This window comes from Trichosurus vulpecula, chromosome 8 (genome assembly GCF_011100635.1).
Source record: "Trichosurus vulpecula isolate mTriVul1 chromosome 8, mTriVul1.pri, whole genome shotgun sequence".
NCBI lineage: Eukaryota > Metazoa > Chordata > Mammalia > Diprotodontia > Phalangeridae > Trichosurus > Trichosurus vulpecula.
The window spans coordinates 130,246,403-130,273,366 of record NC_050580.1 but is presented as its reverse complement, the minus strand read 5'-3'; the positions used below and the strand labels follow the sequence as shown (position 1 = coordinate 130,273,366).

The following is a 26,964-nucleotide window of genomic DNA, read 5'->3' as shown; positions in this document are numbered from 1 at the left end:
TTTTGTTTGTGTTTTTTAGGGGAAAAGAAGAGGTACTTACATAGTCCCTACTACTTGCCAGACACTGTGTTTTACAAATATTACTTCATTTGATCCTTACAACAATCTAGTGAAGTAGATGTTGTTATGATTCCCTTCTTACAGTTGAGGCAAACTGAGATTAAGTGATATACCCAGGATAGCTAATGTCTTAGGCCACATTTGAACTCAAGACTTACTGACTCCCGAAGTAGCACTCTACTCACTGTACCACCTAGCCACCTCGACTAAGTTAACTAGCAGAATCACAGGATTTTGTCTTTCAGTGAATATTTTCTGAGTTTTAACTTTCTCCCAGGATCCTAAGAACTCCTGTTTTCTGATCTGCAAATACCACTAATGGATAATTCAACATTCTCACTCAGGATAAGACAGAAACTCCTTTCCTAAGAAATGATGAACAAGAAAATGTCTTTTTTTTTTTCCACCAGGTCCCAAAACAAGTCCTTTAGATAAGGGGATCTAGTTCAGTATTTTGAAAGCACCGTATTAGAAATTTAAATAAATTTTTAATCTACTAGATTAAGAATCTATGAATAGATTGAGGGAACAGAGTCCTGGCAAATAACTTAGCTTTGTTTCAGGAATCTCTACGCTATCCCAGTTTTACTACTTACTATGCTGAATGTCTCCTGGTCCAGTTCGTCATCCTCATCTTCTCCAATGGGTATTGGTTCACTTCCTGCGGTAATATGGACAGGACCTTGAGCTCTTTTTGATTTATTTCCAGCTTTGGCATCACCTGCTTTAGGCTTTAAAAAGAAATCATTAAGTGTGGTCATTTTCTTCTATGTAGCAATCACTATGTCAAATTCAGATATTAAATCATTTATGCTGTCATACTACAAAAGGATAAACTGAGCTCTAGGGAAATATTGTATAGTATCCCACCATTAGTGAAGATGAAACTAATTAATCCTAAATATCAGATAGAGATAATGAAATCAGTTTGCTCTTCTGCCATTTACACGCCTAAAGATAACTTAAGTTTCATAAAATACATGTTTACTTCTGCACCCCCACCCAGGAAAAAATCATGCTTCAAAAATAATCCAAAAGTGACAAATGAAGCAATGCCTGCAAAGGCCCAATAGATTCTATGCTTTCCAGATATAATACTCCTATCAACTCTAATAAAGAAGTTAGAGATCACAGAACAGCCAGTTAGCTTTTCTGAAATCAACCATATCCCTCTAAAATCAGGCTCCTAGAGCTCTTATCTTCTCCCATTCTGTGGCTCTCATCCACCACACGCTAAAATATCAAATGTTATTTTCAGTAATTCAAATCTTTCCTATAGTTTGTCAAGGAGACTGTTCTCCACTGAATTGACTGAGAACCTGCTTCAGGCACCTGTCTTTCAACTTATGTTTTCCTTTCTCTGGCCTTTTTCTGTCACATGAGAATTGACTCTGGGGTCAGAAGACCAGTGTCCAAAGGTCATCTCAGAATGCTATTTGGATGACCACAGGCAGGTCCATTAACTTCTCTCAGACTGTTTCTTCACCTATAAAATCAGGGGATTATATTATGTGGCCCTTTCGAGTTCTAGATCTATGTGCTTCCCTGATCCAAATACCCACCCCAAAATACATAGCAGAAAACCAAAGTAAACATCATCGTAATTCCATAAAATGCTGAGTATTTAATGTGTTCTCCTTCTTTGGAAAAAGAGAGGTTCCTCCATCTCTCCAAAAATGACAAGCATCTCTAGATCTCTAGAGTAACTCGAGACCCCAAGAATGAAAACCTCATTATCATTTCCAACTTCTAAAAGACAATTCCAAATGATGTATATTTACGAATGTATAAAAAGGAAACAATACCTTTTCTTTCTTATCCTTTGACTTTTTTCTTTCCTTATCTCCTTCCTTTTCTTTCTTAGAACCCATTTGTTTCTCCTTGTTCTCTTTGTTTTCTTTTTTCTTCTGCTTTTTTTTCATGGGGCTTTTTTCCAAGCTGTCATCCTAAGAACCAAAGAAATCCCACATGACTATGAGTTTTTGCCACAAAGTTTAATTCAACCATTCACTTGTGTAGTATCTAGAAAAACATAACAAAGTTCCAAGGTCACTTGATGTTTCTAGAAAAAGACATTTATTTTTAAGTACCCTGCCCTGCAATACACTAACTGCATTGCATGCAGCAGACACTTAATACATGTTTGGTGATTACTGAGTAGCCTCGCATCTATTGCCTCATGTCTTTAACTGCAGTTGTGTAAACATGGATCAATTTTGGCCTATAACAATTATTCCAAAATATACCTGAAACTCTGTAGCAATGATAAGAGTAAAGATCCCAGATTTCTATCCCCAACCAATTACAAAGTGAACGTCTCTAATGTGCTTTTCCCTTTCCTTAAAGTAAACTCTGTTCTTCTCTGACTAGTTAAGTTTAAGACACAGGAGCATTCTATGGATTGTTTCCACTCTCTCTATAAAGCCCAAAACAATAAGTTTCTAAACTACTGAAATCTGGCCCCTACCTTGACTTCCCCCTCTTCTGATGGATTGTCTGAATGCCTAGGGGATGAGAATTCATTTCCATGCTCATCTTTCACTCTAGGAGCCTTGTTTTCCTTCTTCACACGGGGCTTTCGCTTCTTTAATTTGGTCTATTGAAAGGGAAGGAACCACTAATGGTAAAACTTACTCCAATATTTGTACTTCAAGTATGTGTGATTTCCACCATATGGGTATTTCCTCTACCAATACATAGCACACAACTGAATGAATTGCTTTGGCCACAAAAAAAAAAAAATCTAATAGCTAATTTTCTGTTAATGAGTCTCTCTGTACTTTTTATAGCGGGTTCTCAGCTAAAGATGTAACTAAAAATGAAATGGCCAACCAAAAATGTAGCTGGAGCGTAAACAGAACCTGGAATGAGGTTAAACCTCCTCAAAATTGTAGCTGTTTTACTGTTCAAATCTAAATCAGCAAAGACTCAAAAGGAATTAAGAGCAAGCTTTAGAAAAAAGAAATGGTATAATTCCTAAAAGAATTTAGGTGCTCTAAGTAAAAAAAAAAACCCTTATCCTAGGGCTGATAAGCCAATGGCAACTAGGTTTTCCACTGTTGCTGCTCCCCCTTACTGTTAATGTGACTTAGATTCATTTTAATACTTATAACCACTTTTTTTTTACACAGTAGTTGGGAACATAAAAAATCTCAAATGAGTTCATTAATTTCCTTGTCAATAGGAGGATGAAATTTTTGATTAAAAACAGGTTTTTGGTTCATTTGTCCCTTTAAATCACAAATACCATTTCTATGGCCCATAACCAAGAGCTAAACATAATATAATGAGTAACAAGATTAGGGGACCCCATATATGCCCACTACAGGAACCTAATATTACATCCAAACTGTAGATAGTGACAGAACATCTAGTCTGGCAGGGTTTTGGTAGAAGGAGAAGAATGGAGTAGAAGGACAGAGTAACTGGGGAATAAGAAGGCTGGTAAGCCATTAGTCCACAAGGCAAAGTCTCACTAAAATTCCACAAATATCAACTCAAGCTTAGATTTAAGCAACTTCTGTATTTTATGATAAAACTAATCCTCTGAAACCTCAAAGAAATCTATCTTTGGAAGCAAGTTAAGGAGCTAAGTCTCAGTCTGGGTTAAGACTGGTTTTTATGATATCCACAGCATTCTCACCATTACAAAAATAGCAACTTAATTACGGAAGCTTTCCCTTGGGAACAGCCGAAAGACTGGTCAACTTCACCTACCTCTTCACCCTCTTTAACCAACTCCTTTTTGTCCAAGTCTTTCTTTAGCAGCTTTAACAGGTAGTCAGCTCGAGTTTGCAGCTGCTTTCCCTGAGGTTTTTTATCTGTCTCAACAGGTAATATCTTTGGAAAAAGAAAAAAAGAAAGAACCACCACCCCATTTTGAGATTAGCAGGCCAGGAAATACTCTAATGCAGTAACAAAATGCTTTTCCCTCCCCATCCCCCAAAAAGTCTCAGAACCTGTCTCTTTTCCAGGGCTCCCAAACACTAAAATCCCTTATGCTCTGTTCTCGTTTTATAAAATGGGATGGAGAAATCCAGCTCTCCCACTGGCTCCTACCTGTGCTGTTAACAGGGTAGAACAACTCAGGTAGGGGGAGCTTGTTGGCTTCATCTGCTAGAGCATCCCAGCCGTCGTGGATTTCCTCCTTCCAGGAGCAGGGAATCCCTGGAGCTAGGTTAAAGCTTCATTTTAGATTTAAAATGCTTCTTAGAGCATTGCCAGAGAGCACTGAGCTATTCCAGGATATGAGCCATTCCCTGCTAGAGTATTTGGACCTGTTAGCCCAGACTTGAATTTGAACTCAGTGTTTATGGCAGGGTGTTTTCACCCTCTGAAAAACCACACTGGATGAGCATTGTTTTGTTTTGACGTGCCAGGAAAAGCCCTGCCAGGAGCACAACACTAAAACTGGTCTGCTGAAATCTAAGCCTTCCTACTTTCCTCACAACCTTTTTTTAAAACCACTGCTGTAACATTTATGTAGAATGATTTGTACTATGTCAGAAGATAGGTTTCAGCTGAAGGTCAAATGCCATTACAAAAAACGCCAAAAAGCATTTTTGTGTGTCTGTGTGTGATGAGAGAATTTGGTTTCTATTGAATACATCGCCTGAAATAACGAGCCGCCAAATGGGCCTTAAAAAACCTTTCTCTGGTATTAATTGTAAGGGTATTTGACCGCTAACAAATCTGATCTTTAAAACTCTACAATATGTAAGTCTTTCCCACAATTTCAAAAGGATTTAGGAATTTGGTTAACGACAAGAAATCATTCACAAAATTATTCTGATTTTAATGTTAAATGTCAATGAATTGTCTTCTTCAATATTAAATCATTTACCAATACTTAAAAAAAATCTGCTAGATGTCTTACAGAGTTACTTACTTTGTCAGTTAATTTAAGTTCTGGATCTGTTTTAATTAATTCCCAGTTGCCATAGCCATGTTCATAAATGCCCAAGAGCAGACGAGAATCATCCTCCACTCCCCAATCTACATCAAAATGTGCAGCTTTGACACGACAGGTTAAGCAATATCTGAAGGAATCATAAAAAAAAAAAGAATATTGTTGAGAAATTTCTCTGAATGTTTTCTAAAAGAAATTTTTGTTGGCGCAGGCACAGTATTTTAATATACTAAGGTAATTCATTATGTAATTTACACTTATTTTAAAATACACTAAAAATAGTAAACATGTGCACAAAACAAACTTCAAAGTGAAATCTACCTCACCTATACAAACTCAGACACATATACTCACTTTTTTTTTTCCTCAGGGTCCACAGGAATAGATTTGTGCAACATTTCAAACTCCTCTTCATGCTGAATAATAGATTTAACATTGACTTGAACCCCAGAAATCTTGATAGTAGGGCCCCTTCTCTTTCCTGGTCCTTTCCCTGAGGCACATCAGTTTCATATTAGTGCAAAACAATGTTTAATCAAGTATCATGGAACACATAAGGGTAAATATCTCAACCACTAACTTCCTTCTCCCAAGCTTTTACTTCCTCATTTTAGATTCCTTGCCTCTGATTAGTTCACAGGTACAAAGTGTAAATGAAATATTCAATTAACATTTTTGGAAATATCCCCAAATCATTTTAGAAGTTAAATATTTAAGATTTCTTTATTCAGTGGTAATTTTTTTTCAAATTTTAATACGATTTTTCTTGCTTCCAAAATTAGTAACTAGAAGAGGATTTTGGAGGTGTTAAAAATTAACAGGACTTCCAAACAAAATGGTTCCCTGAACAGAGGAAGGCAGTACAGCTCCAACATAGCTACTCTAGCAAAAAAAACTAAGGATAGTACCATACTAAATAAAAATAAAACCAAAGAAAAACTACAGTGACTTCATCCACCCTAAGACCGCACAAAAATTCAGTTAGAAGCCAACAGGCAATAGGAAAGAGAATCCATTAGAATGTAGTACCAGTATATAGGAAACAACACAGAACTTTCCCAGTGAGAAGTGCCAGAGATACCTGTAGCATGTAAGGTTCTATGTCTGGAGGTAACAAGAATGAAGGGCTCCCACAAGAAAGCCCCACGGTGCTCAGAAACTAACGCTGCAGAATTTGGAAGTAAATGGGTTTGGCAATGTTTGGAATAGAATACTCAGGCCCAGAAGTTCTAAGATCCCTCACACTCTGACATGAAACACCATACAAAGTCTTGAAGAACCAGAATGCTGAATATCAAAGATCCAGGGGAAGCGAAAAACTACACATGCTCTAAGCAAAGACAGAACCTTGGAGGTGAATATCAGTGTAGAAACTAAGGTGACCTAAGTCAAGACCAGTAGGATTGACCATCTCACCTAAGAGCACAAAAGGGAGTGGAGTCTGGCTCTGGCACAAAGCTCCAAATTCAGGAACTAGGGCTAGAAAGATGAGTAAACTGAAGATACCAACCACTAAGAATTGTTATGGACCCAGAGATACCCAAAAATCCAAAGTAGGAGAGAGTAACTCCATAATAAATACAAGGTCTCAAAGGAAAAATGATGTTCCCAAAGAACTACATCAATACTTAGAAAAAATGAAGCAAGAGATGAAAAATAAAATAAAAACTCTTGAGGAAAGAATGAGGAGAAAAAATAACTTTGTTGTAAGCCTTACCCAAGTAGTGGACTCCCTGAAAACCAAAGTAGACCAAAGAGAAATCAATGACTCCATCAGACAACAAAAAATGTTATAATAATATTGAAAGATTTTAAAAAATAGAACATAATGTAAGATACCTGATATTAAAAAAATAACCGGTCAAGAAGAAGAATTGCTGGACTCCCTAAAAACCATGATTTAAAAAAAAAGCCTGGATAATATAATTTAAGAAATCATAAATAAAAACTGCCCACATCTATTAGAGGGCAACATAAAAATAAAAATCACCTCATAAAAGCGAAAGTCCCAGGAATGTCATAGTCTAAATACAGAGCTTCCGGATTACAGAAAAAATACTGCAAGTATCTAGAAAGAAGCAGTTCAAGTACTAAGGGACCAGTCAGGATCACACAAGACCTGGCAGTTTCTATTATAAATGAAAGGAGATCTTGGAATACAATACTGAAAAAGGCAAAACATATGGGCATACAACCAAGAATAACTTACCCTGCAAAGCTGAATATCATCCTATAGGGTAAAAAAAAATGTACCTTTAATGAAATAGAGGACTTTCAAACATTTATGATATAAAAATCAAAACTGAGTAGGAACTCTGAAATGCAAACACATGAGTTAAGAAAAACCTTAGAAAGATAAATTTATTCAAGCAGTTAAGAAAGATTATATACTGATGATGAGATAACATTCTAATAGGGGGAGGAGAAACAAGTGTTGTCAGAATCTTAATGTCTTCAAAACATATATAGAAGAGGTTGGGGGAGGAATTAGTTTTGTTCTGAGTGTTTTAAGAGGTTAAAGAAAAGGAAAGATGATAAAGTACATTAGCAGGGGTGGGGAACCTCCGGATTTGAGGCCACATGTGCCCTCTAGGTCCTCAAGTGCAGCCCTTTGACTGAATCCAAACTTCACAGAACAAATCCCCTTAATAAAAGATTTGTTCTCTAAAACTTGGACTCAGTCAAAAGGCTGCATCCAAGACCTAGAAGGCCACAGGTTCCCCACTTTTGTATTACAGTATAATGGAAGAAAAAATGAGGTAGAACTTATTCTCCATAATTTGGAAAAAGGGTTACACACACACACACACACACACACACACACACACACACACACGAGTTTGGTTTAGAAATGCTCAACAGAGAAAAAAACAAACAGAAAAAACAACACAGAAGCAGGTGAGGAGGGTTAAGATGGAGGATAGATAGTCCTGGGGAGTGAAAAAGGAAAAGGGAGGAAAACTAAGGGAGTGCCCAGTGCCCATCAACTGGGAGACTAAATAAATTGTGTCATATGAATATAATGGAATGTTACTGCACCATAAGAAATGACTAAAGAGACTATTTCAGAGAATTTAGGAAGTATGAGCTAATGTAGCATGAAGTGAATAGAATCAGAACAATTTTGACAATGAAAACAATACTGTAAAGAAAAATAGCTTTGAAACACTTACGAACTCTGACCAACCACATAACTATTAGACCTATGATGAAGCATGGAAACCACCGACTGACAGTGCAGTGATGGAATCCAGGTGTAGAATTTAAAATATATACATTTTTGGATATCACCACTGTCTGAATTTGTTTTGCTAGACTATATTTGTTTTAAATATAGGATGTTATTTAGTCATCAAGAGAATGCAAAAAAATTAGATCTTAGTCCACACACAGTAATGACATCTCCTTTCTTTTTAATTTTGAACTTAAAAACTTTTTCCAAAGAGCATTTCAGTATACACAGAATGTGAGAATTCTCTATTAAACTGTAAATCTCCATTTCGCGCAGCTTGCTCTTTTAAAAAGTACATAATTCTACACGTTACTTTCAAAACTGTACTGCTTATTTGTGGTGCTTTCTTTCAATTTAAAAAATGTTTCAATAGCCATCGGTCTGTCTTTCTCTGGTTTTGTTAATGTTGTTGGGGTTTTTTGTATCACTCTCACTAACCCTCCCTGCCACAATGCTTCAGAAAAGTTCCCCAAGAGACAGAGCTGGTTATTCTATTCATCAGGATTCTTGTATTTAAAGTCGTTTTACAATATTACTGTCCTTGTATAAATTTCTTAGTATAAAGTATCCCTGAAAACATGATTTAAAAAAAAAGCCTAGATAATATATATACTTCGAGAAATCATAAATGAAAATTGCCCAGCACTTTCATGTTACTACGTTCCATCGTAGGGCTTCTAGATATGGGGTTGGTCTGAGTTCTTGTTTCAAAGTTATTTTTCTTTACCATATTGTTTTCATTGTCAAAACTGTTCTCCTGATTCTGTTCACTTTACACTACATCAGCTTATACTTCCTAGGATTCTCTGAAATAGTCTCTTTGGTCATTTCTTATGGTACATTCCATTATATAACACAATTCATTGAGCCTCCCTAACTGATAGGCACGCCCTTAGTTTTTCTCCCTTCCTCCTTTCTTACTTTTCCTCTCCTTCACTAGCTTGTGTTGAAGGTTTTTTTTTCTGTTTATTTTTTTCTCTATTTCTTTTGGGGGGGCGGTGTAGGGGGGAAGGCAGGGCAATTGGGGTTAAGTGACTTGCCCGAGGTCACACAGCCAGTAAGTGTGTCAAGTGTCTGAGGCTGGATTTGAACTCAGGTCCTCCTGACTCCAGGGCCAGTGCTCTACTCACTGCACCACCTAGCTGTGCCTCTCTGAGTATTTCTAAACCAAAGTGTGTGTGTGTGTGTGTGTGTGTGTGTGTGTGTGTGTGTGTGTCTGTGTGTTCTTCTGGTGCTGCTCACTTTCCTCTGTGTAAATTCATATAACCTAGGAATCTATGAAATTATCCTTTTCACCATTTCTGCTGTAGATTTTTCTTGATTCAGGTTTTTATCTTGAAGTTCCTATTCAGTTCTGATCTTTTTATCATAAATGCTTGAAAGGCCCCTATGTCAATAGAAATACACTTAATAAAAGTATGATGTTTACTCAGCTTTGCAGGTTAAGTTATACTTGGTTGTACGCCCATATATAGTTTGGCTTTTAGAATACTGTATTCCAAGCTCTCATTTATTAAAGAAACTGCCAAGTCTTTTGTGATCCTGATTAATCCCTTGGTACTTAAGCTGCCTCATTCTGGATGCTTAAAGCACCTTCTTCTTTGACCCAGAAGCTCTGGATTTGGGTTATGACATTCCTGGGACTTTTCTTTTGGCCATTTCTTTCAAGAAGTGATCAGGGAATTCTTTCTAATCTCACTTTGTCCTGTTTCTTTTTATTTTGAATCACTGTGTTTTGTTTTTACATTACAAAGAATTAACAAAGTAAAACAATTAAGCAAAAACTAACAATACAGTGACATTCCTAGGACTATTCTTTTTGGGAGGTAATTGGTGGACTGATTTTCCATATGCCTCTAATTCTAGTGGACCTGGGCAATTTGTTGTTTCTTGAAGTATATTATCCAGGCTTTTTTAAAAAGAATCATGGTTTTGGGGGATGGCAGTGCTTCTTAAATGATTTCTCCTTGACCTATTTTCCAGGTCTATTGTTTTTTAAATCACATCTTACATTTTTTGTATTGTTTTTCTTTTTTTTTATATTTTTTTCTGTTTTATCCTGATAGTTCTTATTGTCTGGTGGAGTCATTGATTTGTTTGGTCTATCCTGACTTTTAGGGAGTTCATTACTTGAGTAAAGTTTACCATTTTCTGTTCTAAGATGTCTACTCCCCTTCCAATTTTTTTTCCTCGAAAGCACTATTTCATTTTGTATCTCCTGCTTCATTTTTCCTAAGGAGGAAAAATAAATACATATTCAGCAGTAAGTACATATTCATGTAGTCCTTTTGAAAAGTCCTCTCCCTCCCACCCCCAGTCTCTTTTAACAGTCATTAGTTGTCCTTTTGGGAGATTTCAATAGATTTACATTAATTGCTGATACTGGTGAGTGTCTTAATCAATTTACTCCTCTCTCCAGCTTTACTTCCTGAATTGGGTTTTTATCACAGGTCCAGGATCCTTCTCTTCCCTACCCCCTCCAATGGGCTTTTGGGCAGGTGGTCTTGACCTGGGTCATTTTGGTTCTTTCACTGATCTCTAGTTAGCTGTCTCCCTCTAGCTCTGATATTCAAATGTTGTATCTTCAGGACCTTGTCTGGTGCCACAGGATAGAATGTTAGGGACCTTAGAGCTGGTTGGCCTAGAAATGTCAATGTCTGAGCACTGCCACACTTTGTTGGTTGCTATCCTCTGCATGCACTCTGAGTCCGTGATTCCCAAGGTCCCAGGGGAACCTTCTGATCTTGTTTCCTCTGGACATAGGGCCTTACAGGCAATATCCTTAGCAAGTATCTAATCACACTCAGGATAACCGGAACTGGCGGTGGCTTTGCTAGCCTATTACCTTTGGGCTTCTGGCTGACTTTTTGTTAAGTTCTGGTATAGATATAATTCAAATTCACTTACTATAGTTTCACATTGTATTTATTGATCATTATTAGTACTTCAGGGTTTTGCTGGAGCAGGGATGTGGGAGCTGGGCAGTCTGCCGCCCTTTCAGGTAGCCATCTTAGCCAGAAGTCCAATTATAATTATTTGCTGCAAGTTTTCTTTTCTTTTGTTTTTATCATAAGAAACAAAGAAAAGTTCAGAAGTACTAACAAGTAGGGCAGTTCTAAAAGTTAACAGGTAGAACTGACTATATACTTTTTTTTAAAAAGCAAGCAGTATGGAATAGAGCTTTACACTTTCATGTTCTGCTGCATACATGGAACTGGACCTTTCTTAGTACTTGTTAAGTTTAGGATTTTAAAAAGAAAATTTAGGCATAAGTTCTTTCAATATTTGTAACAATAAAAATGTTATCTTATAGGTAATTTAAAGAAGTTCCAAGTACTTTATAAGGTAATCAGCCAGCTAATCTTCAAATGATTTCTACTATAAGAATCGTTAGGTTAAAACTTAACATCTTATAAGCTAAGGCATAGACAAAGTGGTTAATTCTTGCCTAAAGTTAAAGAGAAAAAAACCTATTAGGATTCAAAAATAAAAACCAAAGCCTACTAACTAAATCATGCTATTAAATGACTCGATTCGAAATCCTTGAGATCATTCTCCTTTTTTGTGGGAAGTAATATATCTCAGGAACTAGGCACTGAGTTATTGAAGATAATGAAATGGCCCTGGTTTATTGTAGCAACAGACATGTATCCTGTGGTTCTGATATGAAGAAATCAAGTCATCATGACAGAAAATTTGTTTCCATCGAACTCAACGATTACTAGCCGATCTACAGACAAAAATTATTTTCACTACTAAAAAATAAATCAGGACAATCACGTACTGGGGAAAAACAGGGAAAGGCAAAGGTCGAATGTCATATGAGAAACCACAGGACAACAAAAGCTCCAGGACTACCGAAGAGCTAGTGGATTATGGAACTCAGTTTAAGATTCATTTCAACTGCTTCGGTACGCTATTTGTGAGATCCACAAACTCACAAAAATAAGAAAACACATCGTCAATGGCAAAAGATATGTGAGTTTCCCAGAGAAATAGCAGTTACTACAGGTCAAATCCTATGGTAACGAAAATCTTACTACAATAAAAATATTTACAAAACTTAACCAATGATACACTTCAAACAATGTTCTATAAAATTAAATTACAATACGACCACATAAACTGAACAACTCCTCTTAATTTATAAGGACAGTAAAGAGCTTTATGACTGCTACTTACTTGGTACTTTACTTGGTACAAGGTACCACTCATTTGGAGCTAAAATAGGAATAAGTTCCAATAATTGTCAAGTCAGCACGTCCTAGTTTCATTGAACTTAACTTTGAAACCCTCTCACCACAACAAAGATAACAATCCACCGTCCCTCTTGCTGAACTCTACCACCCTCTGGTTCATTCAAGTTCTTTTTTCACGGAGTTGAGTCTCAGTTCCTCTCTACTTCAACCCCTGCTTTCATCGTTAGTGATTTTAATAACACATACTGATGCCCCTTTGATTACTTTGGCCTCTAGCAACCTAAATTTTACTATTGCTCATCTACCCAAAGTGATAGCATACCACCACTTTACTAGTCCCATAATCCTTAACTCTGAAATTCCCCTTTTGGATCATAATTCCCTATGCTTCCATCTCACCTTTCACCTCCATTTATTTGCCTTCTCAGCCTCACTTCCATACTACTGAAAGTCTCTTCTATACGTAAAAAAAAATAACACTGACTGCTTCTCAAGTGGCCCAAGATGAAGTACTTGTGACCTTGTATCCTATTCTCTCCCTCTCCTCCTCTCTCCCTATTATCATATCTAAACTGACGAAGCTCATTATCTCATTATTGTGTTTGTGTGTGTGTGTGTGTGTGCGCGTGTATAATGATTTTAGTCTCTCTCCAAATTTTGTCCTGCATTTCCAAAAACTGGCTGACATCTCCATTCAGATGTCCCACTGACACCTAAAATAACCGACTATCTCCTCCTCTAAACTGCTCATCTGCCATGATTCCTTAGCTCTGATGAGGGCACAATTTTAGAGTCAACAAAGTTTGCAAACTTATACCCATCCTTGACTCTTTTCTCTTTTTCAGCTCATATATCTTCTTGCTGATCCTACCTCCAAATCACCTTTTGCATCTATCCCCTTCTCTCCAATGAAAAAGCTACCACTCCTGCTCAGGCCTGGATTAGTGGAACAGTCTCTTAATTAGTCTCCCTGCTTTCAGTCTCTCCTTTTCCTAATCTATGCTGTAGATGCATTACATATTTCAGGAATACTGACATGAAGTTGTTGCTTGATCACTCTACATTCTAACCATTTCAGTTCATTGCACAGGCTGTCTCCAATGTATAAAATGCAAGCCTTCCTCGCCCTCTCTTCAAACAATTTCTAGCTTGCTTCCTACATAACTCTGTCCTCCATGAAACCTTCCATCACATTACATACTACCGGCACTCATTCCCCATTGTTCCCTCCCTCCTCATATGAATTTATGTATGTATATAGAACGTATACATATGTATATATACCTATATGAATCTGCATGTACACTGTAAGTACGGTGGATTTTAGTGTATATTAAGTGGATTTTTGTTATTTCTTAGAGTTCAGTTTCCCAGGATCCACATCCATAACAACCTCTTATTTCCAGGTATTAGATATGAGTTCTCATGATTATGGTTTAAAACATCTCCACCATGCTTGCGCAGCATTTTATAATGATAAATAATATAAACATTTGTGCTTAAATTGTAAACATCACTGCGACTGGAATGAGGTGCTGTAAACTTGTGAGGCTATTGCCAGCAATATACCTCCCTATAAATCAGGTGGACACTGGTCGAGGGGTGGAGAACCTTTAGGGCTGAATGCACAAGCTGGGATGCTGGTGTGCCTTGACTGGCCCCCATTGAGGACTGATGGGATTTGGGAGACTGCAGAAGCTGTGCCTGTCTCAACTGACCCCATCAAGACATAGGGGTAGTTGCCCCACCCCGCTTCTCGCCAGCCCCTGCGAGAAGGGTGATTACAGAATGCTGTAGGAGTTGCGCTCCCATTATCAGCAACCCTTGTGAGAAGACTAGACTAGAATAAAGATTAACCCCTTTGAAGCTGTCTCTCCTGTCTGACCAGATCAAGAGTGAACCTGTGCTAGTAGCCTTCCTGTGTGTTAGTGTTACCTGTCTTACAACACACACATACATATATATATCATGAAAGTGGGGTGGGGTCCTCCCCTAGTAAAATGTAGGATCTTAGAGGGAAGGTGCTGTTTTTACTTTTGTCTTTCTTATTACTAGTGCTTCATACATACATCCACTCACTGATCTACTAAATGTTCAATGGACTGAATTGAATCTAGCATGCTATATCCACTGAATCCCTGTTAAACAATATTTATTTGGTTGTCAACTTCCTTATTATCTATGTATCATCTTCAGTTCTCCATGAACTTAAAATCACTGGAGATGGCACAAAGTCAATGTCACAACAGCTGCAGCAAATAAAGAATTAGGACACGGAACTACAGCACTGGTGGAATTTGGGACTACATGAACCCGAGTTCAGAAGAATGACCTTCTGGACTTACCTTCGCTGGCATTTTCTTTCAGCTGTTCCTCATATTCTTGCATTGCTGACACACAGCTGTTGTGAATCAATTCACCCAAGCGCTTCAGATCTGCTACGGACTTATCTACCAGCTCAGCATCCCGAGCAATGCACTCTAGACTGTGGAATGACAAATTTAGAACACTTCAGATACCATTCCCACTTCTCTGATGCTGAGCACAGACCCTTAGCATCATTCCCCTCCCACTTGTTCTTGTAAAAAAAAAATTTCTGCTCTCTTTTCCTCACTTTAAGCATGAATGTGAAATTTTCGTTTTCTGTTTTTCAAACAGCACTTAGAATATCCCAAATGTAGAGTAGAAGGGCAGTTTAAGAGTGTTTTTTTTATGTACTTTTAAATTATCTGGACTGTATGGTAATTATACATTATACACTGCATGGGATGAGTAAGCATTAAACTAGTACTCTGTACTATGAAGTGCCCTAAACGATCTCTGGAGGAGTACTCACATTGATGAATTCCATTGACGTGGATGATAATGAGCTCTTTAAACTACGGATGTTATTTATATTCAAAGAATCTTAGAATTATTAAGGACTTCAGAAGTCATCTAATCCAACCTACATAACCAAACAGCCTTTCCACTTCATCACTGACAGGTGGTTTTCTAACTTGTTTCTTAAGACTTCCACTAATAAGGAAACCATTACCTCCTGAGGTAGCCCATTCCACTCTGAAAAGCTATAACCACCTTCATTCTGGATACTAGGCCTCTATAAATGAATGCAGGATACATATGAATCTGCTTCTCTGGCTTTCATGTCACAGAGTTGATTCATGTACTATAGTCTTCAAGCCAATAAAACCTCCAGAGGTTGTTCATAGGTAGCCTTTCCTGTACTTGTAAAATTTACTTTTTAGACCCAAATACAGACCTTCCTATGTATTTCTGTTAAATTTAATCTTAGTAGAATGTTGCTTTTCCACTAACACTCCCTTTCCATCCTAACTTCCATTTGATACAATATTTCTAGAAGCTAATAAGTACTGAATTACTTCTATTATGTGTTTTGTTTATCTCTAAAAGTATATAAAGTATATGAATATATCAAGTGCCTAAAAACTGGCTTCCACTCAGTATTTTCCATACAGTGGATATTTAGTAAATGTTACTGACTTCAGCTGACATAACTTAGCCAGATATTTCAATATTCAACTCCCACTGGTAAGTTTCTCCTGGAACCTCCATTTGGTGGAAGGGCCCAAACCAGCCTGCTTTTATTCCCCTTCCATCTGTTCTTGACTTTATAAAGACTTCAAAATCACGCCTCTACTACAGTCTAATTTTGGAACTTCACTTAATTCCTGGGGTCTTCTTGCCCTGGAACATCCCACTACCCATACAGCCTTCTCCTCAGAGATATTCCTTGGGATCTGTTCACCTCCAGTCCCCCTGTGGTCCTCCTGGAGCCTCCATTTTTTTTTTTTGAAAGGCCCAAGCCAGGCTGCCTTCACTCCCCTCCCAGCTGGTTCCTAACTTTCCAGACTTCAAAGCAATACCCCTACAATGTGTACCTTTACCTCCCTATCCCCACCCCCAACTGCCAAGTTTTTCATCTTTTGGTGTGTGTCCCCCCATTAGAATATAAGTTCCTTGAGAACAAGGATTGTTTTTCTTTTTGCTTGTATTTGTATCCCCACTGCCTAGCAGTTTCTGGCACATAGTAAGCAATTAACAAATACTTGTTTCCTTCCTTCCTTCACGAATAGCAGAGAGATGCCTGATACGTCCTCTCGATACCAGGCAGCTGACGTTCTCTATTACAGTGAGACAGACGGTGGCAAAATTCCAGGTTCCACCACAACCCAGGTCCAAAAACCTATTTGACCTTCCTTGTAACATCCAGGAGGACATGTTGCCTGCCACAAGTTGGCACTTTTACTTATTAATCCAGCTAACTCTAAGGTCCAACGGGTTCACAGCATTCAGATCTGAATAAATACTACATCCTTTACTTACCAAAAAACCAAAAATCAAACGAAACTAAATCTACTCGTTATCCAAACCAGCCAGCAACCTTGGCTCAAAATATCAGAAAATAGCAGGGTTTTAAAAATAGTGCTGCTATAGAAATGTATCATTTGGGTACAGATAGTGGCCTAGGAGTTAAGATTGCTGGGCTCTATTCCTATATCTAGAACTGCATGTGCATATGCTTATGCAATACATACTGTGTATTTCAGTATTCCTGTCTGTAAGTAATGGTTAACGATATCTGTTTGTGAAGGGACAACATTCCTTCTCCAAAGGAGAAGTGAGCTCTACATTTCAAAGTACTACAGCAGACATTTATCAGTAGTAATGAGAATCAGGACAATTTCCCTCACCTGTAATATGACTCAAACACTCAAAACATCTGTGATCTCACAGATTTGGAAGTTCTTTCTATGATGCAGTTCACAGCCTACCCATCCTGGGTGACTCTTGTTCATGTCATCCCATAAGTTTACCACAGGGAGCCCACCCAACATGGGTTTGTTATGGACTATACAGTATTAAAAAAAAAAAGTCTGCAAATGAAAACAATACTAGACTACTTGAAACACAGCTTCTTCTTTGCTATATCAATTGCCAAATTCCATAATGGTACACTCTCAAAAGTAAAGCAGAATATATTATAGTAACAAACCTACCTACAGTTTTTTATTTGGGAACTGTGCCAAATCTAATGATTTGAATGTAAACCGTATCCAGCATTATCTAAAGAAAGATAAGTAATTGGGACACTAACGCATTGTTGGTGAAGTTGTGAACTGATCCAAACATTCTGGAGAGCAATTTGGAACTATGCCCAAAGGACCAGCACTACCACTACTAGGTCTGTATCCCAAAGAGATCATAAAAAAGGGAAAAGGACCTATGTATGCAAAAATAATTATAGCAGCTCTTTTTGTGGTGGCAAAGAATCGGAAATTGAAGGAATGCCGATTAATTGGGGAATGGCTGAACAAGTTGTAGTATAAGAATGTGATGGAATACTGTTGTACTACAAGAAATGATGAGCAGGCAGACTTCAGAAAACCCTGAAAAGGCTTACACAAACTGATGCTGATCAAAGTGAGCAGAACCAGGAAAACACTGTGCACAATGTCAACATTGTGCACTGATCAACTATGACAGACTTAGCCCTTCTCAGCAATGCAATGATCTACGACAATTCCAACAGACTCATGATGGAAAATATTATCCACATCCAGAGAAAGAACTGCGGAGTCTGAATGCAGATCAAAGCATACTAGTTTCACTTTTTGTTTGTTTTGTGGTTTTTCCTTCTGCTTCTTTTTTCACAACATGACTAATATGGAAATATGCTTGCATGATTACACGTGTATAACCTATATCAGATTGCTTATCATCTTGGGGATGGGAGATGGGAACTCAAAATCTTATCAAAAATGAATGCTGAAAACTATCTTTACATGTAATTGGAAAAAAAATAAAATACTATTTACAAAAAAAGAAAGAATAAGTGATCTCATCACTGATGCATACAAAATACCATAGATTATTTTAATTCAGTAAATAAAGCCTGCATGACATTGATTAAACTGTGAATAAAGTATCTGGTGGACAACTACTACTGAACTTACCGTTCAAGAGGAAGCCCAAATTTCTTATATGCTTTGATGAACCTAAGAAGAAAAACAGTAAAGATGCATAAAGAAGAACTACATTAAAATGACAAAACATCTAAAATACACACTTTCAAGTGTTCCCTCACTTCACTCTGAGTAACACGGAACACTATGCAAATACCTACACAGTTTTCATGTAAATTCCATTCTATGAATTGTGGAGTTTTCATGAACACAACTACATTTATGCCAATTATTCTAATCCCAGCTTCTATTGTCGTCAGTCTGTACAGACAAGAAATATGAGGCTGAGGGAGAAAAGGTGCTTTGGCACCAGTAAGATAACAAACACCGGCTTTATAGCTTTTAAAAAGAAAGGCTGTAAGAAAGTGGTCTAAAAATAGTATATGTCAATTCAACAGTCCCTTAGGAAGTGCCACCTGTGCAAGTTCCCATGCTAGGAAGTAGGGGATACAAAGACAAAAGTGGAACTAAGAGTAAGCTCTTTAAAGAGGTGTAGGTTGGGGCACACACACACAGCCAAACAAAATTCAGAGCAGCGAGCAAAGAGGGGGTCTGAGCTGAGGCAATGCCAAGAGCCTGGGATTGCTTCGAAGTCATAAAACTGGATCACTGGAAGTAGGCAAGTGAAGAGGAAGAAGAGGGGAGGCAAAGGGGAAAATGGGCTCCATTTTGGATATTCCGAGTTTGAGATGCCTGTGGGACACTGAGGTAGAAATGTCTAGGAAGCAGTTGGTCATTTGAGAATGGAGCTCAGGAGATAAGGGCTAGATATATAAATCTGGAAATCATCTGCACAGAAAACTAAACTGACAGGAGTTAACTAAAAGAGAAAGTCTAAGGGAAGAAGAGAAAATGACCTAGGACAGTCACAGGATATAATCATCCTTAACAGTGAGACGACTGATGATTCAGCAAAGGATACTGAGAAGGGACAGTCAGATAGGTAGGATGAAAAACAGAAACAAGCAGTATAATGGAAGCCAAGGGAGGGAAAAGTATTTAGAAGGTGATCAGTAGTATCAAAAGTAATAGAAAAATCACCCAGGACAAGGACTGAGAAAAGGCCAATGCGTTCATCAATTAAGAAGTCATTGACAAACTTGGAAAAAGAAATTTTAGTCAAAGGATGGGGTGAGAAGCCAGTTTACTAGTGAGTAAAAAGTAAGTAGAAGGTGAAGAGCTGGAGACAATGAGTATAAATTACTTTGCTTTGTTTTTTTCCTGTGTGTATGAGTGGGGGATGGAGGAAAGGGGATTGATTATTGTTTTGTTATTTTAAGTTTGCCTGGGAAATAAAGGATAGCAGGGTCAAGTTTACTTGACTTTTTTAAGGGTGGTGGAAACCTAAGTATGTTGAATTAAAGTTTTTTGGGTAGCACTCAAAAACAGAGAATGCAGTAATGGTGGGGCTAGCCTAGGGGTGGGAACTGGCGAGGCATATGTAGCAACAGGAAGGGATAAGGGGTGTCAGAAAACAGTGTCAAGTTAAGTTTGGTAAGGAAAGGGTCAAATTTCAAAGGGAGAAAAATGAGGCCATAGCAAAGGAGATGAACTTCAAAGTGCAGAAAGGGATACAGTGATTGGAAGATCTGAGGACAAGAATAGGTTTAAGAGGAATAGGGCAGAGCAAGAGATATAAGGACAGGAGGTTCTCAAAACAAATAATATTACCTTCATTGTAGCCACTAAAACACATACAAAACTGCTCCACACATAATACTAATTATTTTAATGGTGGAGATGACCAGTTCATTCAGAAATTTTTTTTCTTGTGTCAAATAATGTTAGGAGTAACCAAAGAACAAGGAGTAACAAGAAAAGCTGAACATGACATAGAATCATCAGAAGACTTAAGTCTAGGCATCACACAGGAGAGGCTGTGTTCCATTCTTTTGGGGTATTAGAATCCACCTGTGCCACCATACTTTTAATTGTCCAAGGCAAATTCATGTTTGCAGATTGACTTCGTTCATACGCTATCCATTTATTCAAAGTAGCACATGATTTGCAACAAGTATGGCTTGAAGCCTCCACTAACCTTCGAATCTCAGCATCTGTAAATCCCTCTACAAGGTCTTTTCTGACACTCCGAGGACGTCCTCTGCGCTTTGGCCTCTTGTCATCATCAGTGTCATCTGTCTCACTCTCTGAACCAGAAGACCTCTGGGCCCTTCTTTTGGACTCAATGTCTGAATCACTATCATTAGCCTGAGCCTGAAAGAGCCAGAAGCAGGTTGACAGTGTGACAAGTACCCAAGCCCATTATTCAGCTGTGACTTAACTGAACTTGAGCTTTATTTCGCCACTAAGGAGCTATTTGAACTTGGGTGGGCTATTTTTCCAGTCTTCTGATCCATACAATGGAGCTATAATGATACCTACCTTGCAGCCTCACAGGATCGCTGTAAGGATCAAATCAGAATATACTGAAAGTATTTTATCAACTGAGGCTATCTAAATAAAAAGTGTTTAAATGATACTAACAAAGTTTATGTTCGTAATTTTTTACTCATGATTATATTAACCTGAGTAAAAAGTTACAAATATAGGCTTCTTCCCTACTGCCTACAAACATGCCCACGTCTCCTCCATCCTCACTTGATACATCCATCCCCATAGTTATCATCCCTTATCTCTACTCCCTATTGTGGCTAAACTTCTGGAGAAGGCCATCGACAATCAAGTGTCTCCACTTTTTTTCCTGTCTTAACTCTACATTCTAGCTTCTAACCTCATCGTACAACTGAAACTGCCCTCCTCACAGTTATCAGTGATCTTCTAATCAACAAATCTAATAATCTTTTTCTCAATATCCAATTTTCTAGACCCCTCTGCAACCTTCGATACTGTCTATAATGCTCTTCTCCCTGCTACTCTCTTAACCTCTGGGTTTTCAAAACATTAATCTAACTAGGTCTCTTCCTAACTCTTTGACCAGTCCTTCTCAATTGCCTTTCCTGGATCACCAGGTCACACCCACTAATCCCAGGTGTTCCTTAGGGCTCTACTGTGTAGCCTCTTCTCTTCTCCTGGTATACCATTTTACTTGGAAATTTCATCAGCTCCTATAAATTCAATTATTATGTCTATGGCAACTAGTTGGCACAGTGGATAAAGCACTAGGCCTTGTAGAGTCAGGAAGACCTAAGTTCAAATCTGGCCTCAGACACTCCCTCATTTTGTGACCCAGGCAAGTCACCCTTTGTTTGCCTTGGTTTCCTCAACTCCAAAACAGGGATAGAATTAGAGCTGTAGTGAGGATCAAATGAGACAGTAATTCCAAAACACTTAGCATTGTGCTGGGCACACAGTAAACACTATATAAATATTAGCTATTGTTGTTATTAATGATTCTCAGATTTACATATCTAGTCCTAACCTCATGTTTCTCATATGTAACCTCTCTCCCATATCCAATTGCTGATGAGGTATCTCAAGGTATATGTTCCACAGACATCTTAAACTCAACATATCCAAAACTGAACTGATTTTCTTTCCTCCACCCCCCAAAATTCCCCCTCGTCCTATCTTGCCTATTCCTCTAGAGGGTACGACCATCCTCCCAGTCACCCAAGCTCCCACCCTAGGTGTCATCCTTGACTCCTCACTTTCACCCACCCCTCCGTATCCAATGTGTGGCCAAGTCTTCTGTCAATGTTATCTTTATAGCTTCTTTCCCATACACTCTCATCTCTTGACACTGCCAACACCCTGATGTAAACGCTCATCACCTCACACTTGGACTATTGCAACAGCCTTTTAGTTGGTCCAAGCCTCAAGGTTTTTTCCAATATAGTCCATTCTTCCTTCACTCAGCTATCAAAATGATCTTCCTAAAGCACAGGTCTAACCATGTCACCCCTCTATTCAATAAACTGCAGTGACGCCCAGGATGTAAAATCCTATTAAGTATTCAAAGCTCTTCAAAACCAGGCTCACCTCATTTTTCTAGTCTTCTTACACCTCACTCCTACATATACAAAGTGATTCACTGATACTGGCCTCCTTGCTGTTTCTTGAATGAGATCCTCCATTTCCTAGTTCTGTGCATTTTCATTGGCTGTCCCCATATCTGGAATTCTCTCAGTCCTCATCTGTTTCATGGCTTCTCTCATCTCAGCTAAAGCCCCCTTCTTCAAGAAGTCTTTCCTGATCCTCCTTAATACTAGTGCATTCCATCTGTTGATTATCTCTCGTTTGTCCTTTATATGTCTTGTTTGTACATAACTGTTTGCATAGTTTCCCTCAATAGAATTTGAGTTTTTTGAAAGCAGGGGCTATATTTTGCCTTCTTTATATCCCCAATATCTAGGACAGTCCTTAGCACATAACAGGCACTTTAATAAATGCTTGTTCATGGGGCTTGGAAAAAGAAGTTTCTACCCTGTTTTATTTATTCAATAAAGTTATGTTCTCATTTTGAATTAAAAATACAGATTGGTGGAATACTTTGTTTTCCAGGTAGTTAGGTAATATAGTGGATAAAATGTTAAGACTTGGAGTTAGGAGTAACTGAGTTCAAATCCTGCCTCAGGCATTTACTAGCTATGTAACCCTGGGTAAGTCATATAACCTCTCTCAGCCTCAGTTTCCTCATCTGTAAAGTGGATATAATAATAGCACCTATCTCACAAGGCTGCTGTGAGAATCAAATGAGACAACATAAGTAAAGTGCTTTGCATATTACAGTACTATAAAAATGATTTTTCTCCCTCTCATTAAAACTTTTTTTCTATTTATGTGGCCTTTGATGGATATATTTTTTTCCCTATAGAAGAATGGTCCTAGATGGGGGGGGGGAGATTCTTATCTCTGCACTAGTCTGAATGTTTACATGCCTGCTTTATAGGGTTTTAGGGAGAGATGGAAGACAATATCTAAAGGGGCAAGACAAATAAACAAAATTAATAACCTCACTGCCAAGAAAGAGCTATGACACCACTGCCAAATTCTATTCATGATATTTAATTGCCTATCCTCTTATTCTCTAGTCATGTCTCCTATTCTCTACAGTCTTCCCCCTAAAAAAAAGGAGTGGGGGCAGCTAGATGGCACAGTGGATACAGCACTAGCCCCGGAGTCAAGAGGACCCAAGTTCAAATCCTGCTTCAGACATTTACTAGCTGTGTCACCCTGAGCAAGTAACTTAACCTCGACTGCTTCCAAATATTAATAAAGCAAAAATTAAATTAAATTTAAAAAGGAATGTCTTGCAGATAAAAACATCATCATATTAAAAAAAAATCTAAGGATTTTGCTTTTAATTTGAATAAAATGCACAATTCAAATCTGTAAGTTTATATGGTCATAGATCCTTCCACCCAACTGATTCCACTCCACCCCAAAACAATGTACCTTTTTCGCAGAGCTCCTAATTCGGGGCAGCATATAAATTTCTTCTAACTCTTTCTGTCGTTCCTCCTCCTCTACTTTCTTCCTCTGGTCCTCTGGAATAATCTCATCCCAGTCCTTATGTGATCGTTCTTCCAATTCAGTTTCCTCATCTTCCATGGTTGCAAAATTGGCTACCTTAAAAGAAAAGATTCACCACTTTCAAAATGATAGCACCTTCCAATTGTAAAAATCTAGCAACATTTAAGTTTATTCCTAAGTCTGACTTCATATTTCTATCAAGATATTAACATGCTATGACTCAGAATATGAGGAAGCTGAGATTTCAAGAGGTCTTGTTCCCCTGGATTAACAGTTCTGAAGTGATATTCTCCCTTAGGTCAATGAGCAGGAGGTTTTCCCCCAAAGAGATAAAGTGCCATCTCCTCCTTACCCACCTCTATTTCATCACACATACTTTTTCTTAGTTTCTAAAACTTATGGTAGAATGTTAAAGAAGACTTTTAATTTAAAAAATCAGAAGGTGAGCATCATTTATGTTACCTTTACACAGAGTGTTATCATACTCATATCATTCTCTAATATATCCCTCATCAGAACTTTTGAAAAGATGGAACATAAATATAAATACGAACATCTTAGATGTCTCTTACGTGCATCACTTAACATGTCTGATAATAATTGGCAAATTTACATAGGTATTAATTAAGATATAATATGCTGATCTCTATTTATTAGTCCATAATAAACTGATATTGATACTTCAATAAATGTGATAAACTGATATTCAATAAAAGTTTGTCAAATTTTTTTAAGAGTGCAAAATTCCAAAGCAACAGTTGTTCCTCATCACGTCGGATGCTCTATTGACTTTTAATTAAAATGCCAAATATCAGAACCTAGATAATTTAAAGTGAAATCTTTCCCTTTTGAACTTCAAATGTTCTGCCTTACTAGCAAAGGTCACCAATTTGTTGCCCAATTAGGATTAATATCATATCAATTCAGAAAACTGACTTTAGGAAAAAGACTTTATTTTAGTCTTAAGAAAAGGAAACCTTGACATGAAATATTCAAGAATAATAGAGAAACCTCATATATTTGTATGTATAAGACAAAGTGATTTCATATTTTGCCATTTGATATTTTTTCATACCTACTGAAAGTTACTTCCTGGGACAGAGAATAATATATAGAAGAACGCCCAAGGGCCAAAACTCATCATCTTTCCTATACTAACCCTATCTTTCCTCCAAACTTCACGTTTTTTCTTAACAGTATTATCACTCTCTCAACCACCCAGAGTCATCTTATTATCCTTCTCCCTTACCCCCTACATCAAATCAGTTGTAAAGACCTACCAGATATCCCTACATTTCTTACATTTGTTCTCTTTTGTCCACTTCCGTACTCTCAACTTGTATTATATTATGTTCTTGTATTAACTTGTATTATTATATTGCCACCTCCATTCCTGGATTCTTCAAGTCTCAACTAAAATGTCACTTTCTATAGGAAGGTTTACCTATTCCACCTTAATTCTAGTGCCTTCCTTCTCAGGATTTTCCCTAATTTATCCTGTGTGTAGCTTATTTGTGCATAAATACTTCTATGTTGCCTCCTTCATTAGACTATGAGCTACATGAGAGCTGGGGTTGTTTTTTGCCTTTCTTTTTATCCCCAGAGCTCAGAACAGTCCCTGGCACATAGTAGGCACTTACGAGATATTTATTTATCACTATTGTAATAGCCTTCTTGTCCCTCTACTTAGCCTCTCCCTTCTCCAATCCAGCCTCCACACACAAAATAACTATCCTAATGAACAGGTGGCTTGGGGCACTGAGAGGTTCAATGTCTTGCCCAGGGTAACACAGCCAGCAAACGTAAGAAACAGTTCGTGAACCCAAGTTCTCCTGTCTTTAAAGTCACCTTGCTCTCCTTTCCACTACTGCTTAAATGAGGTCCTTAATGTGTGCAGAATGAGAAATATGTAGTGCTCTAAGTACATATTAGAGAAAAAAACTGATAAACAGAAGTATTTATAGAAAGATTTTAAATGTATGTGTGTGTGTGTGTGTGTGTGTATTTGATTTCAACGGTAGCCATCCTGGGCGGGGGGGAGGGGGGAGGAGAAAAAAAGGGAAAAAGAAAGTTACATGACAACTTTATTATACATTTAAAAGGAACAGCAAGTCGTACATAATAGAGTTGCAGTTTCATGTGCAATAATCTTTTTTTTTAATTCTACTGTGTTGTAGAAATGCTTACTTTATAAATTAAAAATAAATTTTAAAAAAAATTTAAAAAAGGCTTAGTAAACTACAGTATATGTAAATAAAGATGATGTCCAGCTCCCATTCCAGTGGGACACCTAGACAGAAATGAAGGTCTGGAGCTCTGAAAAAAATAGATCAAATAGCCTGGCAGATTAAGTAAGTCATCTACATACAAGTAGCAATGAATCTGTGAAACTCAACAATACTGAAAAAGGAGAATATACAGAGCATGTGCACATTAAGAGGTCAAGAAGATAGAGAGTCAATTGAAGGAGATTTAGAAAAACAATTCAAAGCACCCTAAGAGTCTGTCTCTGAAAACTAAAGACAGAATTGTATACAGTAGGAGGGTGTAGTCTAAATGTCAAACTACCAAAAGGTCAAAGTGTACAAGGATTTAAGAAAGACCATTAGATTTCATGAGTAGGTAGTCACCGGTGACCTTAAAGAAAGCAGTTTGAGTAAAATAGTTGGGAGTGGAAGGCCAATAGGAAGAAACTAAAACAACTGTGTATAACAGGGAAGTAGAGGCATTAGTTAAAGACAGTTTTTTTCAAGAAGCTTAGCAATAATGAGGAGAGAAGAAATAGTAAATGGATGGGGCCAGAAGATAAAAGACAAAATGGGCAAGGTCTTTTGGTGAATCAGGATATCTGAGAATGACTGTAGGGAGAAAGAAGGAAAGCCTGAAGATAATAAGGAAGAGACAAATGTTTGACAAAAGAACTAGAGAAGATAAGAGGAAGTGGGATCAAGGGCAAAGATAGAGGAATCAGTCTTCCTAAGTCATAAGAATACTCTGCTTTCGTGACTAGAAGAAGGAAAGACAGAAGGATGATGCTGAGAAGGTAGGAGGAATGAACAAGAGCCATTATTTGGCCCAATCTTTTAATCCTGCAGATGAAGAAACTGAGGCCAATCAATAGAGGTGAGATGGCCACAAGTAAGA

The 26,964-nt window shown here is 37.7% G+C and overlaps 1 protein-coding gene across 2 annotated transcripts in view; it reads right to left on the bottom strand.

Annotated features, from left to right (window-relative positions):
• The window catches only part of CHD2 (chromodomain helicase DNA binding protein 2), a 135,253-nt gene that overhangs the window by 30,163 nt on the left and 78,126 nt on the right, over window positions 1-26,964 (bottom strand). Inside the window, exons 25-34 of one of the 2 annotated variants that reach the window (XM_036734619.1) lie at window positions 23,743-23,916; window positions 20,426-20,601; window positions 18,379-18,420; window positions 14,746-14,885; window positions 5,324-5,462; window positions 4,949-5,099; window positions 3,778-3,900; window positions 2,528-2,656; window positions 1,866-2,006; window positions 657-791 (exon numbers count right to left, since the gene is read on the bottom strand). In XM_036734619.1, the coding sequence (XP_036590514.1) occupies window positions 657-791; window positions 1,866-2,006; window positions 2,528-2,656; window positions 3,778-3,900; window positions 4,949-5,099; window positions 5,324-5,462; window positions 14,746-14,885; window positions 18,379-18,420; window positions 20,426-20,601; window positions 23,743-23,916 (1,350 nt within the window). The remainder of the gene's footprint in view (window positions 1-656; window positions 792-1,865; window positions 2,007-2,527; window positions 2,657-3,777; window positions 3,901-4,948; window positions 5,100-5,323; window positions 5,463-14,745; window positions 14,886-18,378; window positions 18,421-20,425; window positions 20,602-23,742; window positions 23,917-26,964) is intronic. The other variant, XM_036734620.1, reaches the window with a different exon arrangement.